The sequence below is a fragment of the Sphaerodactylus townsendi genome, linkage group LG12 (genome assembly GCF_021028975.2).
Source record: "Sphaerodactylus townsendi isolate TG3544 linkage group LG12, MPM_Stown_v2.3, whole genome shotgun sequence".
Lineage (NCBI taxonomy): Eukaryota > Metazoa > Chordata > Lepidosauria > Squamata > Sphaerodactylidae > Sphaerodactylus > Sphaerodactylus townsendi.
In genome coordinates, this window is record NC_059436.1 from 17,263,241 (window position 1) to 17,282,789 (window position 19,549).

The 19,549-nt window shown below is 44.9% G+C and overlaps 1 protein-coding gene across 1 annotated transcript in view; it reads right to left on the reverse strand.

The window, feature by feature from the left end:
* Positions 1-1,142: 1,142 nt before the first annotated feature.
* Positions 1,143-19,549, reverse strand: part of IGSF9B (immunoglobulin superfamily member 9B) — a 107,087-nt gene continuing 88,680 nt past the window's right edge. Inside the window, exons 17-21 of the mRNA XM_048513098.1 lie at position 19,207; positions 18,841-18,886; positions 15,550-17,181; positions 2,146-2,267; positions 1,143-1,373 (exon numbers count right to left, since the gene is read on the reverse strand). Coding sequence (XP_048369055.1) covers positions 1,150-1,373; positions 2,146-2,267; positions 15,550-17,181; positions 18,841-18,886; position 19,207 — 2,025 coding nt within the window. The 3' untranslated portion in view covers positions 1,143-1,149. The remainder of the gene's footprint in view (positions 1,374-2,145; positions 2,268-15,549; positions 17,182-18,840; positions 18,887-19,206; positions 19,208-19,549) is intronic.

The window sequence follows — 19,549 nt, forward strand, 5'->3', positions numbered from 1 at the left end:
TAGCCAATCTAAAACCTACAATTTGCTGGAAAGTACAATTGGAGGATGCAGAAACCTGGCATTTTTTAAAAAAAACAGGCCCCCCCCCCACCTTGCCAGTCTTTCATGTAAATTCTCACATATTATGTTGATTCAACTGTGCAAAATACAATACACACTCTAATCCTAGGTCTTCATTTGACAGATAAGAAAGTAAACTATAATTTGTATTTTTTTCCCCCACGCAGAATATTCAGACATCAAGAAGGTGTGACAGTTGAGACACAGAGAATTTGTTTCGTGCTGGTAGGTTTTTCTGTTATGATTTTTGCAACACTTAATACAGTTATTGGATCCAGTGGGTCATCGGTTGCAGCTTGGAATCTCTGACACTTAATTGCATCTTATGGTGTCCCAACCTGTTTCCTGAATTCAGGCTAACTTCTTTTCTCCCACCCATCCCCCAGTGTTTTCTACCTAAAGTGAACACACATTGTATAAATAGACATTGTATCCTGCATCTATGATGTTTTTTTTAAAAAAAATCTATATATAAGTTTGGAATCCAGGTCGCAAAATTTCATCCCCTTTCCATGACACGTAAGACTGAAGCTACAGCACAGAGAAGAGGCTTGAGGCTCACCTGATTTTTACACAGGTAGTTGTTTTAAAGCTCGCTCGCTCTCTCTCTCTCGCTCTCTCTCTGCTTTTCAGACACCAAGCTCCAGGCTCCTAATTTGTGAGACCTTCTGCTGGAGATCCAAGCAAAGTGAACTAGATTAACTGGGCTGGATTATCTTCCCTCTATCCCTTTCTATTTTCAAAAAGGACATTTTCTATCCGGATGGATTGCATTGCAACTAAAGATGCTGCAGGAAGATGTAAGCTCTGCCCTGAAGGGGCTGAAGACTCGATGCTCAGTTTTCCCCTCGACCGAACATCGCACAACGGTTCCGTGCTTCACACGTGGTATTCATTGTTGTGATGCACGGGCGCCCTGCCAGCACACAAAACAAGACTGTAGCCCACCCCAAAATATATTAACGACACACCTGTGCTTCAGTGTCTTCTTCACCTGCCACTGAACTGTGGATTCTGCTGGCCGTGTGATCTTTGCACCCCATTCCCTGCCCCCGCCTTCCCCTCATCCCTTCTCTGGCTGGTGCTACTCTAAAGTAAGGTTGCGTGCCCACTGGAATCATCATGGTCCACACTGTTAAGAATGGCGGTCTGATCTTCGGGCACCTGCCGATGGCAGAGGTCGTCCTTCAGCGCCGACAGGCGGGCAAAGGGGTCCTGGCGAGGGTGTCTCTTCTTCTTTCGGAGACAGACGGCTTCATCGGGCCACAGTACCTGAGAGTTAGGATGTTGCTGAACCTGGGAAGCAGAACCATCTGGGGGGAAATGACAGAACAGAACGGAAGGAGAGTTAAGCTTTGCCGGGGCACTCCGAGTAGACCAATGGGAATTTTTAAAAAGCCAACAGCAGTAACCCCCAAAAGTGCACAACAGAGCACCAATGTGCAGTCATTATTGTCACAAATGAATAGTTCTCGAGTGTAGGAACAAGAACCAAAAAAAAAAAAAACCTCAATACAGGAAGGTTGCTTGATGCAGTTGAGGAGAACATGGAGGAAGATGTAGGTCATGGGGTTGCTGTGAGAATGGATGAACCTCAGCCAGGATTTAATCTGAATAAAAGACATAAATCAAAGGTGGGGGGAGGGGAGAATAACAGGGAAGGGGAATTAGGGGAGACTGAGGAGAGCTTGAGGAACTGGAGGTAGATGGGAAGAGGAAATGAGAGAAAAGTTGGGCCTGAATTTAAGGCAGATTGACAGGGAAGCCTGACGGTAGACTTGTGTGAAATAACAGCTCAGGAGCAGTAAAGGTGAGGATTAGGGAACAGGGCTATAAACTATCTTTGAGGAAACAAATATCCTAAGGCAAAAAAACCTAGCTGGTGGATCTTTCACCTCTGAAGATCCAAGGAACAGGTGACCTCTCGCACAGATCAAAATCTGGAGACAGTAGCAACCTGTGAGCCGAAAGGCAGAGCCAATTCCCATTCCAAGTCATGGACTTCAATGAGCATTGTGCCAGGCCCAAGGGGGTGGATGCAGACACAGGGAGGTTAGTTGGGAGCCTCGTGTTCCTCGCACTCACTGATCTGTTTTTTGGATTTCGAGGAGCCCTTGGATGGCTTTTTGGGCTTCTTTATCCGCTGGTATTTCAGAGCTTCGAGCCTCTCAGGTGCAGCAGCGTTCCGGGTTGGAGATGGACGTTTTCTAGAAAGACAAAACAGACAAGCGCCATCAGTGGCCCTCTGCCATATTCTGTCTCAAGGAGGTCTCTCTGCTGGGAACAGGGCATAAAACCTCAGCCAGATCTGTCATGGAAAAGGAAAAGATGAGGAAGCCAAGTGTGGTGGAACAAAGCCCATCCCAACGCACGGCAGCTGGAGGCAAAGCCATTTCCTCACCTCTTTGTAGAGGATGTTATCCCCCCCGCCCGTGATGCCCTCAACCAGCCCAGTGGTTTCTTTCCCTGGGGATTTTAATGTTTGACTCCATGATAAAAACTGCTCAGGTCGAACCAGGCAAAGGTTACAGAAAGACATTGAAAACCAGCCCTGGCTATCCCTGTGAACAAAATGAAGGCTCTCGTGAAGGGCTGTGACTCTAGAGGAACCTGTTGAGCCACACTGCAAAAAAAAAGATATATTTTTAAAGTAAAATTGCACGAGGCTCTTGGTTTAACTTGGTTATCTGCAATTCCAAAACAAAAATCATTAAATTTGAAATTGCTTTGTCCGATAAGGCACTTTTGGAAATTAAAAGGGAGAAAGGATAAAAAAGACACATTCATGTGTTCTTAGTGGCAGGGCAAAATTAGCAAATCTGACTACTAAAGATGCATCCCAGCCACACGACAGAGAGAAAGTGAGAGAGAGAGACACAGAGACAGAGAGAGGGAAGCAAGAAGGTTATAAACTGAACATGGAGGGTACTCACAAGTTGACAGATGCAATGAAGTAAGACTTTTAATCCTGACCCATTTCCAGTATACATTTAAATCTTCCATGTATTTGTGAGGACTGACTTAGAACTTCTGTACATTCGTAACAAACACATACTGATCAAGGAGGAGTGAAGCTTGCAAACCATCTTGCAAGAGACAACGGTGGGGAAGAAGCAGACCTTCTTGACTACAAATAACTGTCATTGCCCAGTATCAGGGTTTATCACTTCACTGAATTCCCCCTCTTTAAGCTGACAAGCCCAGCCTAGAATCCAGTTGTTGGGGACACTATAGCCAAAAGCATACTGTAGATAACACCTTCCTACAGAACTTCCTACAGAATTTACAGAATATCTACAGAACAATCTTAATTTCTAATTCATCATACTTTTCTCTCTCTCAAAAACATGCTTTATTTGATGGTCAGGGAGAAAGAAAGGAATGATCCAAAGTAAATGTTATTTTTTAAAAAAATGTGAACAAATATGCCATCTATGGTGAGACTTCATGAGGGTCCCATAAACGATTGCTGAGTTTCCACTCAAAATCTTACTCCTAACAAGCAAGTATTATGGTACAACCAATTTCACAGGGTAGCTGTGTAGATCTGTTGAGTACAGTTAGATTTAAGTCCAGTAGCACCTTATTCTTGTATCTATTCTTGTATCTACTCTCATAAGCTCATGCCCCAAAAATCTTGTTGGCCTCTAACACGTTATTGGACTCAAATCTAGCTGGCATAATAAGTGAAGAGTTTGGGAGATAGGAACAGAATGTCCAGATCACTATGCAATGGTTCACAATATTGGGGCTATCAAAGACCCAGATGAGTCAAGTGACCAAAAGGTAATGTTTGGTCTTCTGTATACCGGTAATTCTTTCCTCCATCTCAATTTCTAGGTTATGAACAGTATTTTTTAAAATCAAATTTTACATTTCCACTATGTGGTTGAGGAAGGGGGTCCCTCTCCATGGCTACTAATGACAGATAGTAGCCAGCCTGATATTTCTAGGTTCTTAGGCATCCTGGTTTTGCTCTGCAAAGCCCCATCATTCTCCATCTTCACCTATAACAGTAACAAAGATCTTATATTTTTTTGTCATTTTGAAAAAGGCACTATTGCAAAGTTTGCAAAAGACTTGGGGAACAAAGATGAAAATGAAAAATAAGTTCTGCTAAACTGGTGGCAGGCGTGGGGTGGGGCGATAAATGTAGCTTAACTGCCCAGCCCCACACTTCAGATAATAAGGTACCAAAGAAGGCTTCTGACAGCAATTACAAGAATTCTGTGCTGAGGACAAGAGTCCACATACAGATTCCAGAGGGGAAGCCTTTATTTGCTTGCTGAATCAAAGATTTAAAAAGTCTTGTAGCCTCAAAGGCAACAAATTGATTATGGCAAAAGCTTCTTTTAATTAGGGTCGACTTTGGTCAGATGCACAAAGTGATCTTAGTTATTGGTACTTTGGCACAGAGAAGATGGAAACAGCAAAGTCAAAAGGCAAAGAAATGCAAGAGGTTCTGTCTGTGACATCTTCATACAAAAGCATACAAACAAGCACAATTTCATCACTGCCTAATTAAACCATGTTCAAACTTGGGATACAACTAACGAAACATAGGCCCCTTCCGCACACGCAAAATAATGCATTTTCAAACCACTTTTACAACTGTTTGCAAGTGGATTTTGCTATTTCGCACAGCTTTAAAGAGCACTGAAAGCAGTTTGAAAGTGCATTATTCTGCATGTGCGGAATGAGCCAAAGAGTAAAAAAATATCCTTCAACAGGAAACTCCCTTCCCTTCAGCATTTCCCAAAGATTTTTTTAAAAAAATTAATTAATTTAGATATGTAGGGCCCATTTTTCTTGCTGAATCATATCACAGTTCTTCCAAATCATCTGAGAGCATGTGCCAGAAAATACGCTGATTTGTTGCTACAAATCAAAAACCTGGCTCTAAGAACTGTGGTATCCAGAAGGTACGGCTCTAACACAGTTGTCAGAGTTACTTCCAGTGTAAAACTGAACTGGTTTAAATTTTCTAGTGCAAAGGATTTCAACAGAAAGAGATGCCACTCTGCATCCATAGACAATAATTGCCCAAGGCATTAGGTTAGCCTCCCTGGAAATCCCTTCTGCAGCTGCTGGTCCGGGGGTTATTTTAATTGTTATTTTAATGGTTATATTTCATTTATGATATTCTGTTGTGTTTTGTTATTGTTTTTAGCCTGTGTAAACTGCCTAGAGACGCAGGTGGGGCGGGGGTATAAATTTTAATAAATAAGCTTGATATGTACATTTTGAAAACAGGTTGTCTGTTCTGGCATATATTTGTGTTGAGAAAGGAAGGGAAGACTTGGAGGTACTCAGCATTTTTAAAACCAAACTGGAAATTTGCAGGTTGCTAAAGTTTGAGAAAACATATAAGTGCAAGCATAAATATGGAAGCATCAAGTTGGGCCAGGAATAGTTGGAGCTGCAGTCCATAGAATCTTCTGTTTGATGAGATGAATGTACAATAAAATGGGAGGGTGGAAGAAAATGGTTCTTATTTATGCAACCTGTGGTTAAACTTCTACTGTGCAACAACAGCAAAGAAATGCAACCCAATTTGGTATCCTCTTGATTAATTTTGCAGAACATTTTGAATCCCACATCGAATGAAGAGGGCCCTACTTGACTATAATGAAATGTTAATCAAAAAAGCTTTATTGCAAAGGAATAATTAACTGCTCAATGGTAGATTGGCTATACAGTATAGCTTGTACATCATTATACAGTTTTTCGACTTAGAAGTATCAAAAATGAAAGAAAGTAATCGATGGTGTTTGGAAGGAAGTCGTCTATTAATTTCAATGAGCATTCAGTTGTTACAGCTGGGAAGTAAAACTTCTTGAAATACTTCAGTAAATACTGCCAGCTCAATGCAAAATAACATTGCAGGTGCAAGATACTTACCTGCAAAAAGTAGAAGTAATTTTTGGAACAGAAGGAATTGCAAATGACTGTTTTCTTTCATAGTTTAGATCCCACCTAAACTCAAGCAAAATGAGCATGCCTGTTGCTCATAGGGGCACATTTATCTTGGCCATTTAAATATGTTTCATGGACAGCTGGACCTTATCATCGCTCCCCATTAAAACAGCTAAGCACCTTGCTGTTGCATATGATGCCAAGCTATTGTGCATCCTTTCTCCATTCTGTACACTTGGCCCAGGGAGCAATAAGTTTGTCCCTTATTGTTTCACAGACCCATGACAATGATTCAGAAGTACGTTGCTATATTGGAGATACCTACCTGCAATTAGGAATACTGCAAGTACTCTCTGATCCCGAAAATGAAAATAATGGACATTTGTTGTTTCTCTGCTTAAAATGAAGAAGAGTTTGAATTTATACCCCACCTTTCTCTCCTGAAAGAAGACTCAAGGTAGCTTAGAAACTCATTTCTCTTCCCAGAACAGATACCTTGTGAGGCAGGTGGGGCTGATAAAGTTCTGAGAGAACTGTGACTAGCCCAAGGTGGTCACCCAGCAGGAATGTAAGAATGGGGAAACAAATGAGGTTCACCTGATTAGAATCCACCACTCCTAACCACTAAACACAACCAAACCATGTCTAAGTCTGCAAATTCTAATCTCACTCATTCCTTTTAAGCCATAAACCTGGGGGCGGAGATGTCACAATGCTTTTACAATATCCAATAATGCCCATCCATTATGGTTGAAAACAATAGTGTGTTATTTTTTAATGTAAACGAGACAGGATTTGAAACAAGGTTGCAACAGGAAAAGGACAGCATTACTGTGACCAAATGAATGTTTAGAACATAAAATCTGCCTTTCTAAATCAGACCAAGATACATGTTGTCCAGAACTCTGCTTATGACAGTAGTCAACCAGGTGCCACTGAAAATTCAGAGGAATAGTCTGAATGCGAAAGCACTTGGTACATAGAACACAGACCCTGAAAGGGGAAGTTTCATTTTTTTACTTTTGGGGCTTATATAACTAATCATGTTCCATTGAATTTGCCTTATTTCACGATGTTGGAGAAAATGTCACTGCACGCTATAAATAGCATCTGAATTATAACCAATTCTTACTTCCTCAATGTATCACAAGCTTCCTACTGTATAGGAATCTCCATATATTCGGGTGTTCTGGATGTCTGATAAATCCCAAAGTATATATTCCTTTGATCTGGAAATATCCAATACTTATTAAGCATGGTCAGTGATAATTAACTAATGTGAGTTTCCAGTGGAGGCCTACGACACATTACCAAGTTAGACCGATGTCATTCTTCCAGCATTCTGATACTGATCATTAATACATATTTTGAAAGAATGTCCATATAGTATAAGAGGAAGATACTGGTCTATTTCTGTTCATTGCTGGCTTTGTGTAAGTCAACAGATGTGGGAACATGCTACATGTGAACTTTAAACTCCCACTATTAGGTTACGTTGTGCTGTCTAGTCACGGCTGACATGGAAACCCAACAGAGTTTCCAAGGCAAGAGACATTCAGAGGTGGCCTGCCATGGCCTTCCTCTGCATGAGCTGAGAGAGTTTTGAGAGAACTGTGACTGGCCCAAGGGACCCAGCAGTCTTCAAGCAGAAGAGTGGGGAACTGAACTCAGTTCTCCAGATTACAGTCTGTCGCTCTTAACTGCTATACCATGCCGGCTGAGTAAGATTACATTGTTCTATATCGATTTGTCTTCTGGGGTTGTGAGAGCCTTTCAGTTATACCTGATGCTAACTTCTGCAAGCACTCCCTAAATCAATGTGAAGGTCCCAGATTCTTCCCAGTGCTTGGACAGACATATTATTCCTGAGCCATCAGGTTTGCCTGTGTTCCATGTAGGTGCTAGCTAAACCACAGTAACAGAAGACGAGTATGGCAGCTCACAACTCTCAAGGCTCCTCCTGGAGCAGCCAGCTCCAAAAAGAGAAGAACCACCTAAAAGAGATGTGTGATTTCTTTCTGGAACAGTGGAACAACGCCTTTGAACAATGACAGCAAAGGAGACTTCAGCAGAGAACGGTGGAGTTCTGCAAGCTTGCTATGGCAGCTTACCATGAGTTATCACTTCTTTGTGTCTTCTTGTTGGGCTGCAGGTTGGAATAACGGAGGAAGAAATGCAAGGGAAGATTGCAGAGTCTTTGCACAATGCTGGGACAATGCATTCAAAGAAGCTTCTGGAAATAAGGACGCAATGGGCATGGTTCTCCCAATGCATCAGATTCCAGATTTGCAGGCTTTTTAAAGCAAACAGACCCCCCCCCGCCCCCCCCCACTTCCTTTGCAGAGGGCTGACAGCTTCTATACTGGTGTGGTGTTGTTATATAGCAACTTGGCAAGGTGAGACAGTGCAAATGGCCAGAAACAGCAAGGAGCCCAAGCCCTTCCCATCCCCCGCGCATACAGCTGCTGCCGCAGCGGCAGCACCACCAGCAGGGAAATGACAGAAGAGGGAAGCTGATATTGAGCAGGGCACACACCAGAGAAAGGCATCCTTTCTAGAGGGTTTGCAGGGACAGCACAACTTGTCTACACAACAGATTTTCACCATGCGGACTGGAAAGTGATGGAGAAGGGGGAAGAGGGAAATATGTCGGGTTGGGAAGAGAAGGGGAAAAAATGTGGAAGGAGGAAGAAGGAAAACAGGAAGAGAAAGAATAACAATGGAACCAGGAGTGAGAAAATAAAGACAACGCAAAAATAATACATATTTTTTTTAAAAAAATTAAAAAGAGAAAAGCACTCAGACAAGAGGATTTACAATTTCTCCAAGCCAGAGCGAGTGTGAAATGCATGCAGAGGACCAGCACATGGACAGCCTTTAAAGGGGAAAACTGTTTTCTTCCAAAAAAAGACAGACAAGTCCTCATACTCCAAAGAAATACGCCAGAGTGACAACTGTGTGCTGGGCACATAGGAGTCCTTCCCCCCACCCCCAAGACTTCTCTAAGGCTTTGAAAAAAAGGTGCTGTCCTGCTTTAGGGAAGAGCACCCGAGACAAGAGTTCGGCAGTCAAACACTGCAGGCTGTTCACCAACATGCCTTGTGGCTTTGGGGTTTCCCACTGCAGTTATGTGATCAGTGCTGCTAAGAACTTTCTGGTTAAACAGATAAGCACAACCAACAGAGTACATGTATATATAGGCAGTCCCTGTGACACAGCAGGAGCAGAAGACAAAGCGTTAAGACCATGGATCAATGGCAGAGCACATGGGAGGTCTCAGATTCAACGCTTGACATCTCTGGTTAAACCATCTCACGCAGAAAGACTTTGACCCTGGAGAGCCACCATCAGTCAGAGCAGATGATGCTGAGCTAGATGGCCAAATGGCCTAACCTCCAACAAAGCAAGTTTATCTTATGCTCACACAAGGTGGCACTTGGCACTGAACTTAAGTTTCTTGAAAATTCCAGCCTTAAAAAAATAACACAGGAAAGTTTATAGCCTTTATGGATGCGAAGGTATGCTCGTACGTGGGTGGGCAACTGTGGACATCTCAGCAGATGAATAAGATATTCAGTACAATACAAGAGAAATTATTCTGACTCATTCACATAACTTATACAGGGTCAAGGTAGTCAGCACTTCCACTTCTGATGAAAGGAATTTTGACTCTCAAAAATGAACATTCCAAAATGATGTCAGTCTCTAAGGTGGTATGGGACATGAATGTTCCACTGTAGACTATTAATCCCATTTAATGTATTTATACCCCATCTTTTTCCGCAATGGGGACCCAAAATAGCTTACATCATTCTCCTCTGTTTTATTCTCACAGCAACCCAGGTTCAGCTGAGAGTGTGAACAATGGCTGTGAAACAGCACTTCCAAGGTGGCTGTAGAAGGAGGCAGGAAGCCTAGGAACTATACACAGTGTACCATGGACATTTCGACAAAGGAAATCTGATTTGGTTTAATGCAGAAACCAGGCCTATGCAAGTGATAACCAGTGCAGCTCACCAGCCTTGTCTAGCAACCAGCCAGCTGTTTGCTAGTCACTTCTGGTTTTGAAATCTCAGTCCAGTGCCAAAACAGGGAGAGGGTTACCAAATTCTTAATAAGTCACCAGGTCCCCTTAGGACACCAGTAGGGGTGGGTGGTGGGTTGCCAGCTCCAGGCTGAGAAACTCCTGGAGACTTAGGAAGGGAGCCCAGAGAGGGCAGGGACCTCAGGGTGGAGAACAATGCTATAGAGTCCACCCTCCAAATCATCCATTTTCTCCAAGGGAACTGATCTCTGTAGTCTGGAGATAAGCTTTATTTCCAGGGGATCCCAGGTCCCACTCGAAGACTGCCATCCCTATGTGTCGCTTTAACCATAGCTGGTCATCTATTTTGCAGTGTTGTTTTGTTTTGCTTTGCCATCAAGTCACATCTGACATATTGCAGCTCCTGGTGAGGTTTTCAAGGCAAGAGGTGTTCAGAGCTGGTTTGTCATTGCCTCCCTCTGCATCACAACCCTGGAATTCTCTGGTGGTCTCCCACCCAAATGCTTGCCAGGGTCAACTCTGCTTAACTTCTGAGATCTTGATAAGATCAGGCTAGCTGGGACTGTCCAGGCCAGGGCGCTGTCAGTTATACTGGATTTCAAACACAGCAAGCTTGCCTGAGAGATACTTTGGAAGTCCTTCTCACAGATCCAGGACAGCACAAACTTTTTACATTGGATAAAGAGCCAGCCAGTGCCAGCAATGTCCCCAAATGCCTGTCCAAGATAACTACATTTGTTTGCCTTGTGGGAGAGAGAGAGGGAATCCATTCATACTACTAGTGCTGTCTGGTCACATTGATCTACTACACAAGCCTCATAAACTGTATCTGTTTCCATGTTTATGGCTCCATAAAATAAGAAGCTGGTAGGAGACTCTTACTGGCCTGCTCATAAAGCTATCAGAACTCTTTACCCACTGACAACTTTATAAGCCCAACTCATAAAGCAATCACTTGCTCCAGTACTTTATGGGATCCCTTGTTTAAAAACCAGGATGAACCGTTTATTATCTCGTGTTCAGCTGAACAACCCATTCCCTCTTGCTTAAGGAGAGCCTTCCGGCAAATCGAAGTTGTGTCTCATAAATAAGGGCTTGCGCCACCAGTGGCCTTTCAAGCCAAGCACCACCCATTTATGAACCCATCAAGGGCTTGATAAAATCCATTTTTGTCATCCTGCTGGGACTACAGAAACAGAAGAGGTTGTGAAGCACCTGACAGCTGCTATACAATGCCAGCGAACTGAGATTACCTTGATGGGTCTCAAATCATGCAGATCTGTATCTTGAGTTAAAATGTTAGTGGTCAAAAAAGGGCAACCAAAGCTAATTAATGATTAGACCACCTTCCCTTCAAGGAATAGCTAAATAATATGGAACATTTTTTTACAAAAAAATACAGCTGGGGCAAGGAGATGACAGAGCTTTAAAAAAACTCTACCACAGTACCAGAACTCAGCAACTCTTGATGAAGCTGATGGAAGGTTTATTCAGGTCGTGACAGAAGAAAGTGCACCTTCATGACACTTAACTTACAAAACTCACTGACACAAGATGCAGGCTGTCAAATCAGATATTTTTAAAAAGGAGACTAGTCAAATTCTTGTAAGACACATTCAGGAACATTCTGATCTTAAGAATCATTCAGTCAATTTTAAATCTGAGAGTCGTCCTAAACTGGGAGTTCTCCTAAACCCCTCCTCCAAATTCAAGATTTCTAGTAGTAGTAGTAGTAGTAGTAGTAGTAGTAGTAGTAGTAGTAGTAGTAGAAGAAGAAGAAGAAGAAGAAGAAGAAGAAGAAGAAGAAGAAGAAGAGTTGGATTTGTATGTCCCCTATCTCTCCTGCAAGGAGACTCAAGGTGGCTTACAAGCTCCTTTCCCTTCCTCTCCTCACAACAGATACCTTGTAAGGTAGGTGGGGCTGAGAAAGTTCCAAAGAACCGTGACTAGCCCAAGGTCACCCACCAGGAGTGCGGAAACACATCTGGTTCACCTGATAAGCCTCTGCCACTCAAGTGGAGAAGTGAGGAATCAACCCCTGTTCTCCAGATTAGCATCTACCTGCTCTTAACCACTACACCAAGAAAGAAAAAAAGAATAATCTCAACTACTTCTGCCAAAATGGAAGAGCAAAACTACAATGGCTGGAAAAGAAATGCTGCATAAGTTGCCGCCACCAGTGGTGCCAGCTCCTGTCAGTGCCTCTCACTGTGCTCAACTCAAAGCCAGAATAGCCAATGCCTACCTCAGGCCCCGGACATCTTTAAAGGCCAGCAGCTAGCCATGCATGCATGATAGAGCTTTCAGAATTGCCAAGGCAATTCAGGAAACCCTACAGATCTTGCACAGTTTTCCATGCCGTCTTGGGGTTCAAAGAGGGCAGAAGCATTAGCTGCTTCTGGGGTGGAGAGGGAAAGGTTGCCCCCATAATGACAAGCAGGGGCTACAGGCCACCGAAAACTACTGCCTGGGGCTACAGCCCCATTGGAAAGTTGACCAGGTTTCCACCATTCTCCATCCTGCTGGAGAAGACCAGGGGGGAGGAGGGAGTGTATAAAATAAAGGAAAGATGACTTAGGTTCAAAGTTAGAAACAAAGTCCTTGAGACCAGAAACTAACAGAAACCCCTTAACACCTGTTGTCTATCTGCCCTATACAAAGGAAGAAAGGAGCTCATCAGGGACCTTCCTGCAAAGTTGGTACTGAAACTGGCTGATGTGGGTTTTCCAGGCTGTGTGGCCACAGTCTAGCAGTTTTCAGAGGCATGTCATGGTGGGATGTGTCACAGAGAGAGCGAAAACTACCAGACTGTGGCCGAACAGCCTGAAAAACCCACAACAGCCAGTTGATTCCAGCTGTGAAAACTTTCAACAATACATTGGTACTGGAACTCTGGTACCAGTCCTGACTGATTGTACTATTCCCTACACCGACTATTACTATGTGTGTAAAGTGCTGTTAAATTGCAGCCCACTTCCAGTGACCCCACAGACTTTTCAAGGCAAGAGACAAACAGATGTGGTTGGCCACTGTTTGCCTCTGCATAGCAATCCAGCTCTTCCTTGGCAGTCTCCCATCCATACACTTTTGTACAAGCAAACATCCCAAGCAAGAGATCTGAGTTACTGCAGAATGGGGAAACCCAAAAGCCACAGCGGCCGAGTGCGCAAAAGTTTGTCTTGGATTTTGCAACGACCTATTCCCCTTTAAAGGAAAAAAAAATGTGTGTGTGTGTTATTGAAAAAAGCCCCTTTGAGATGCCCTCCCATGCCCCTCTCCCCAACCACGCCCCACAGTCCCGGCACCGTCCTTTCAGACATTGATCACCCTTACCTATTGAGCTGAGGAGTGGCTTGTCTCGACAACACTGCCCAGATAGCTGAGATTAATCAAAAACAAAGCAGTTATAAACACCCGCAAGGAGCCAAGCTCCACAAGACATCAGCACGTCAAAAGAAAAGAAAAAGAAGAAAAAGAAGAGAGAAGAGGGGAAAAAAACTCCAAAAAGGAAGAGTGAGGGAAGGGGGCAAGAAACCCAAACACAAAAACAATCAAACAAAGCTGGAGAAAAAGAAACTGCCAGGGAGAAACAAAGATAGGACAAAGAAAGCGAATGGAAAGTATGGTTTCGCACCTGACACAAAGGGCAGAACTACACTGCGGGCTTTGCCGCTTGAACAGTAATTTCCTCTTCCTGGGTTATCTTGGGAGCTGTAATGCTGAATGGGGTGTTGAGGCTGGCCTTACCATTAAGTTGGATGAGAGGGTCCACCTCAGAGGGGGGCGGATTTTATAGATTATTTTGGGGCTTTTTTTCCCCAAAGAGGTACTATTTGGCTGGGACGGATGGCCTAGGAGTCTCTAACAGGCAATACTTAGCACCTCATCAGACTCATGGTGGGAGAGCCATGATAGTCCCCATAGCACAGAACCTATTATAGGTCCCTAGCGTAGATGTGCCCTGAAATATCTCTACGGATGAGCATGACGAGCACATCAATAATCCATTAGGCTGTCAATCTCTCTCTCTCTCTGCCTGCCTATGACATATTTCATATATTTTAAACTACATATCTTTACAGGTTGGTGAGGTCTTGCTAACCTCCAGGTCCCTAAAGTACAAAAATCTCCCTCCTGTCCAGTCTCCTTTAATCAGCACCTGGTCACCATGTTGAATGGCCTTCTGAACAGCTTAGGATCTTCCAGGTAACAGAGAGTGGAATCCAAAGGGGGGGGGGGATCACAGAGTGAGAAGCAAATCTCCCACACTGCGCTCCCATACCACATCTTTATTTATTTATTTATTAATTATTAAATATTATTAAATATTAAATATTATAAAAAATATTAAATATAGCAGCCCAAACCGCCGGCACTTACTCATGCACCAGACCAGACCCGCACGCTAACCCACCACCCTCTTTTAGAGGTTCCCCCTCCAGTGTAATTTTTCTTCGGCTGCCTACCCCCATGCGATTAAACATCGGTTCCCATAAGGCGAGGATCGTAGAGGGTGGGGGGATACAAGCACCACTATGCAGAAAACAAAAACTGGTTTCAACAAAGACGAAAAGATGGCAGGAGAGCATGGCCTACAGATGCTGAGAAAGACAGAGGCAGGGAGGGGCGAGAGAGAAGGAAGAGACAGCAAGAAAGAGACGCTTTGCCTGGTGCAACCCTGGTACCTGGAAAAACCAGCTGCCGGAGATGAGCAGCTGTAGTCCCTTGCATGGACAGGATCCGAGCATGCTGACAGCCTCCTGATTGGACTTCTGTGTGTTTGGGGTGGACTTTTTTTTTTCCTCTCCTGACAAGCTGTTCGTGAGGCTAATGTCTCGTTCTCTCTCCTGGCCCAAGTCTCGGGGGCTGCAGCACCCCTTTTGGAGATGGTTGTGGTAAAAGGCAGCTCGGGCGGCCATGTTTCGTTCATGGTGGATGACAAACCCGCTCGGGGGGAAGGGATGTGAAGAAGGCAAAGAGCAGACCAAAGGCCTTACTGTCCCAGGAAAGCAAGCAGCCAGGAACTAGAAGAGGAAAATACTGGTAATTTCTCGGGTCGCTTGCCCGACGGGGAAGGGGGGAAAAAAGTAAAGAGACCCAAACTTGTAACTTGACACAGTCAGACCCTCTTCATTCATCCCAGCACACAACTCCCAAGCCAGAGTAAGCCTGAATTTTTATTTCTTGTGAGGGCAAAAGTGGACTCCTGAGCTTCAGAATGACACACAATCACAAACTAGCCAAAAAAATTAGGTACTCAGTTTATCTAAGCTACCAAGGTGAGCAGTAGAGATATGGGGGAGGGGCCAATGGGATGTGGCCCAATAGCATGTTTTAAATGGGAAGGAACCTTCTCAATGCCAGCTGGAGGTCATCTCCAAAAAGGATGCTGCAGAGTGCCTAAGAAAACTCTATGAAACGGTTGATGATGGCAGGGGAAGAGCTCATGGGGAGGGCAGGGGGGAGGTGAAGGGGGAAGGGAAAGGGGGGGTCAGGATAAAGGGACCAGGAGATGTCTGCACACTTACCCTGAACTGGTTGTCGGCGTCGGCTCCGGCCTAAGGATCTCCTCCCCGCCTCTTCTCGGTGAGGGGATTGGTCCAAAGACATCCATTGGCTCTACAGGCAGAGAGGGGCATTGAGTGGGCGGGTAACCAGTGGCCAAAGAGGTGAAAGCCATGGCAGGACGAAAACTGGGACTCCCTCCTCGGCTGCTCGGGGCAGGAGATCCTGTGGACGGAGTAGACTTGCGGGAGAAGCTGACCGCCGCCGGAGGCTGCAGGGTGATTTCGGACATTTCCGCCTGCTGGATGAGGCCCGGCCGGGGTCTGGCACGTGCTGTTAGCTCCGGGGAGCTGTTGCGGGAGCTGAGGGGGCTTTGGGTCAAGGGGGAAAGCCTCGAAGGTTGTAGCACCACCTGATGTAAACTGGGCTCAGCCCTCCTGACTTGCCGAGGGCTGGGCCGAGGTCTAGGTTGGGGGTCGTACCACCTGGTATCCAGGCCGAATGTGCTTGTGCCACTGTGGCTGACTGACTCGGACGGCCCGTGGTAAGGCAACACAGGTATGCCCATGCCTTGACTGGTATGTCTTAGCTGCCCTTGGCTCACCATTGGTTGCATAGGTTTGTCCTGCCATTTGGTGGCGGTGGGCACAGGGGGTTGGCTTCTGCTTGGTGACTTGCCAGTCCAACTCTTTGGTGCCTCCAGGGCCAGAATGCCAGGGTAGGATGCAGGGACCTGGAGAGAGGAAGGTGGTGGCCCCCTAGGAAGACTGGCCTTTGGCTGCACGCTCTCAACCATTTCACAGTGGTGAAGCTGGTGAGGAAACATGATGGGTGAAGACTCCAGACCACTGAAAGGGAACTCAGACCTGCCCCATAGTTCAGGGGATCGTCCCCCTGTTGGAGTCTGAGTCAGGGGCAGCGTGCTGTTGGAAGCATTCTCTCCATTTTCCTCTGGGATGGTCGGATGTCCAAAGGGCCCTTCCGGGTGCAGAGGAGGAGAAGACATGACAGAACTGAGAGGGCTGACCTCTGGCATGTAGAAAGGTGGAAGATCCATCTCCCCTGGGCTGCTGCTGCTGAGGTAACCATAATACGGGCCGTGGTGGAAGGGCCTGGGAGCTGGAGGCCTAGCCTGGCCAGTAGCTTGGAGCCGGCTCTCCAGGATACCTGTCCCCTCTAAGCCCCGATGGAATCTGGGACTATATGCTGGTGGCTGAAGATAAGACTCCTGGCTAGAGGAGAGAGGTGTCAATTGGGACTTGAGGGCTGTCACAGAGGAGGGCATCACAGGGTCATCGTTTTCTTCATCTGACTGGCGGAACTCTGGGTACATGTCTGTCTCCTCCACAAAGGGAAAGCCCTCTATTCGGCGGGTCTTAAGCGAAGGCTCCATTTCTGAAGGGTCCATGACAAAACGGCCGTCAGGCCCACGGCTGATGAGCTCGATAGGGGTGGTTGCCTCAGCTTCTGCCTCAGCCTTGGAAACGCTGTATTTCTTACTGCTGATGGCTCGCTTGGTCTTCTTGTAAAGAGACAGCTCCTTCTCCTTGCTAGGGCTCAGCATTCGCTTGGCCGGTGGGCCTTGGTCATCAGAAGACTCCGAGGGGGGCCGAAGCGTGCGGATGCTCTCAGGGCTCACTTTGCCAGAGGACAACCTGGGCCGCAGAAATTACAAAATGGTGAGTGGGTCTGAAGTCTGCTTGGTACCAGACCAGGAACAGAAATGGGATGAAGACAGAATCTGGACCTCTTTAATGGTGTGTCAAAGAAATGAATGGAACTTAGAAGAGAAAGATCAAAATCCTATTAGAATGGATTTCACAATCAACTCTTGTCCCTGACTCACCCTCTGATGTACATAAGAAACTGCCTTTTACTGAGTCGAACTACTGGTTCGTTGAGCTCAGCACTGTATTTTAGCCTGGCAGTGGCTCTCCAGGTTCTCACTCAAAAGTCTTTTTAAAAACTCCCTATCCGATATTTGTAAAGAGAGAGACCTGATCTGCACCCTCCCTTCCTTTTCCTGGATGATCACTGAAACATCATCAGGGGAAATATTTCTCTTTAAAGACCTGAGCGTTTCCATTATGCTGAAATTCAGGGATCCTGAAAAAACTACACACATAGAATAATGAAACATTTCAAAAAATACGACTCCCTTCAGAACTAGTCCTTTATGTGCTGAAAAAGGTACTCCTCTTCCTTTCTCAATTGTTTGTCACAGACAGGACTCATTTTGAAGGAATTCCTAGTTTGGTTTGGTTTTTTAAGTCGTGACACGCGGGTACATTTTTTTCTGGGCTCTCCACTTTTCAGAGTTGTGGAAGTTTACTTCTCTGGAGATTCTGAAAATCTCTTCCGGAGGTCCTGGAGCATCAGGGAGGAGCGACCTGACTTAAATGCCTGAGCTCTGCTCCTCAACGCACCACACAACTTGACACAAGATCGAGCAAAATCCTGGGTGTTTAGAAGGAATTAATCCCAACTCAGACAAAGCTAGGGGAGTCTCTTTGATTGTGGTTCCTGAGATATTTGAAAATTAAAAAATGAAAGATTTTTATAAAGTCCTATCCTTTTCAGAACAGTTAAATAAATTGTGGGAGAGGGCATCTGTAAATAAGATGTCACATTTCATGCAAATAAAATGAAAAACGGCAACAAAGAATGGACTTTTTCTATCTATCAAAACTGACAAACTTGTATTGATGTTTGTAAAAGGGGGAAATGCACTCATCCCAAATAACTGAAATGGCTTTGCATGTTTTATTTATTTATTTATTTATTTCTTAAATTTATATACCGCCTGATCCCCGAAGGGCTCCGGGCGGTGAACAACATTATTTGAACATCAACAGGAACGGTCATACAAATATAAATACATAAGCTCCATCCCATAAAATAGCTTAAAACTCATAAAAACAGCAAATAACCATAATACATAATAACAACAAGAGGCGTCCAACCCCAATTTAAAACCTTCCCCCATGAGGGGGGGGCGGTGGGGCCCCTCAGTATGAGGGGACCCTGATGTAACTGTCCCAGGCACAGAGCAGTGAGGGGGCAATGTTGCTACTGTTATTATAGTTTGAATATTCCTTGGTCATTCTTATTCTTAATTAATAAATCAAAAGGAAAAGGAATGATTCTGGACAGCTCACAAGGGGCTCAATCAGCGTTTCTGCTGAATACCCAACCTGGCTCTAAAACTCTACGCTACCCCCAGCCAATTCTGTTTTGTGGAGGCCCTAACCTTTTGGTGATCGCTGCCCAATATGTCACTGGTTGGGTGGCACCTATAACAGAGAGATACTTACGGCGATTCCAGACTCTTCCTGCAGTGGGTTATTGAGAGAGGAGGGTCTGAAAAAGAATTTAAGAAATAAAGTGTGGAGAGAGATTATAATTGTAGGTTTTAAGCATTAGTTGTATAGGATTTAGGACTGGGGTGCTTTCTTTAGACAGTCTTTTAGCAGAAGCCCACCCCATCTAGTGAGATCAAGTGGCCCAGTGATCCCATTTGGGAATCATCCATTTGGAGTGAGCACGGGGGGAGTGGGGGGAGATGCAGACACACAAACCTCTCACTCTGATTCACATTCCTCTTACTAACACTGGGGACAGTGTATCAGAACCTGCTAGCTGAATAAAAATGGCAAGGAGTTTTGCCTACACAATTTCACCCTTCATTTCAGTTTCAAGCTTCACACATCATTGTTTTCTATAGGTGGAAACTGAATCCTAACACATCCCATGCCTATCGTACCAGACACATTGACATATTTTTTCCTAATTCCACCAATGACATGGGTCTTTTAATGAAGAGGAGGCAAAGTTAGACCCAAACTCTGTCCTGGGAGCAGGAAAGGAGGGATGGTAAAAGAAGAGCTTAGACAGCTTGAATATCTAAGAATAACAGAAAATAAAATGCTGCCCTCAGCACCAAGGACAGAGCAAACAGCACACAGTGGGCCTTTCCCCACTTACCTTAAGCCCTGCACTACTTGAGGAGAGTAGCGCAGGGTC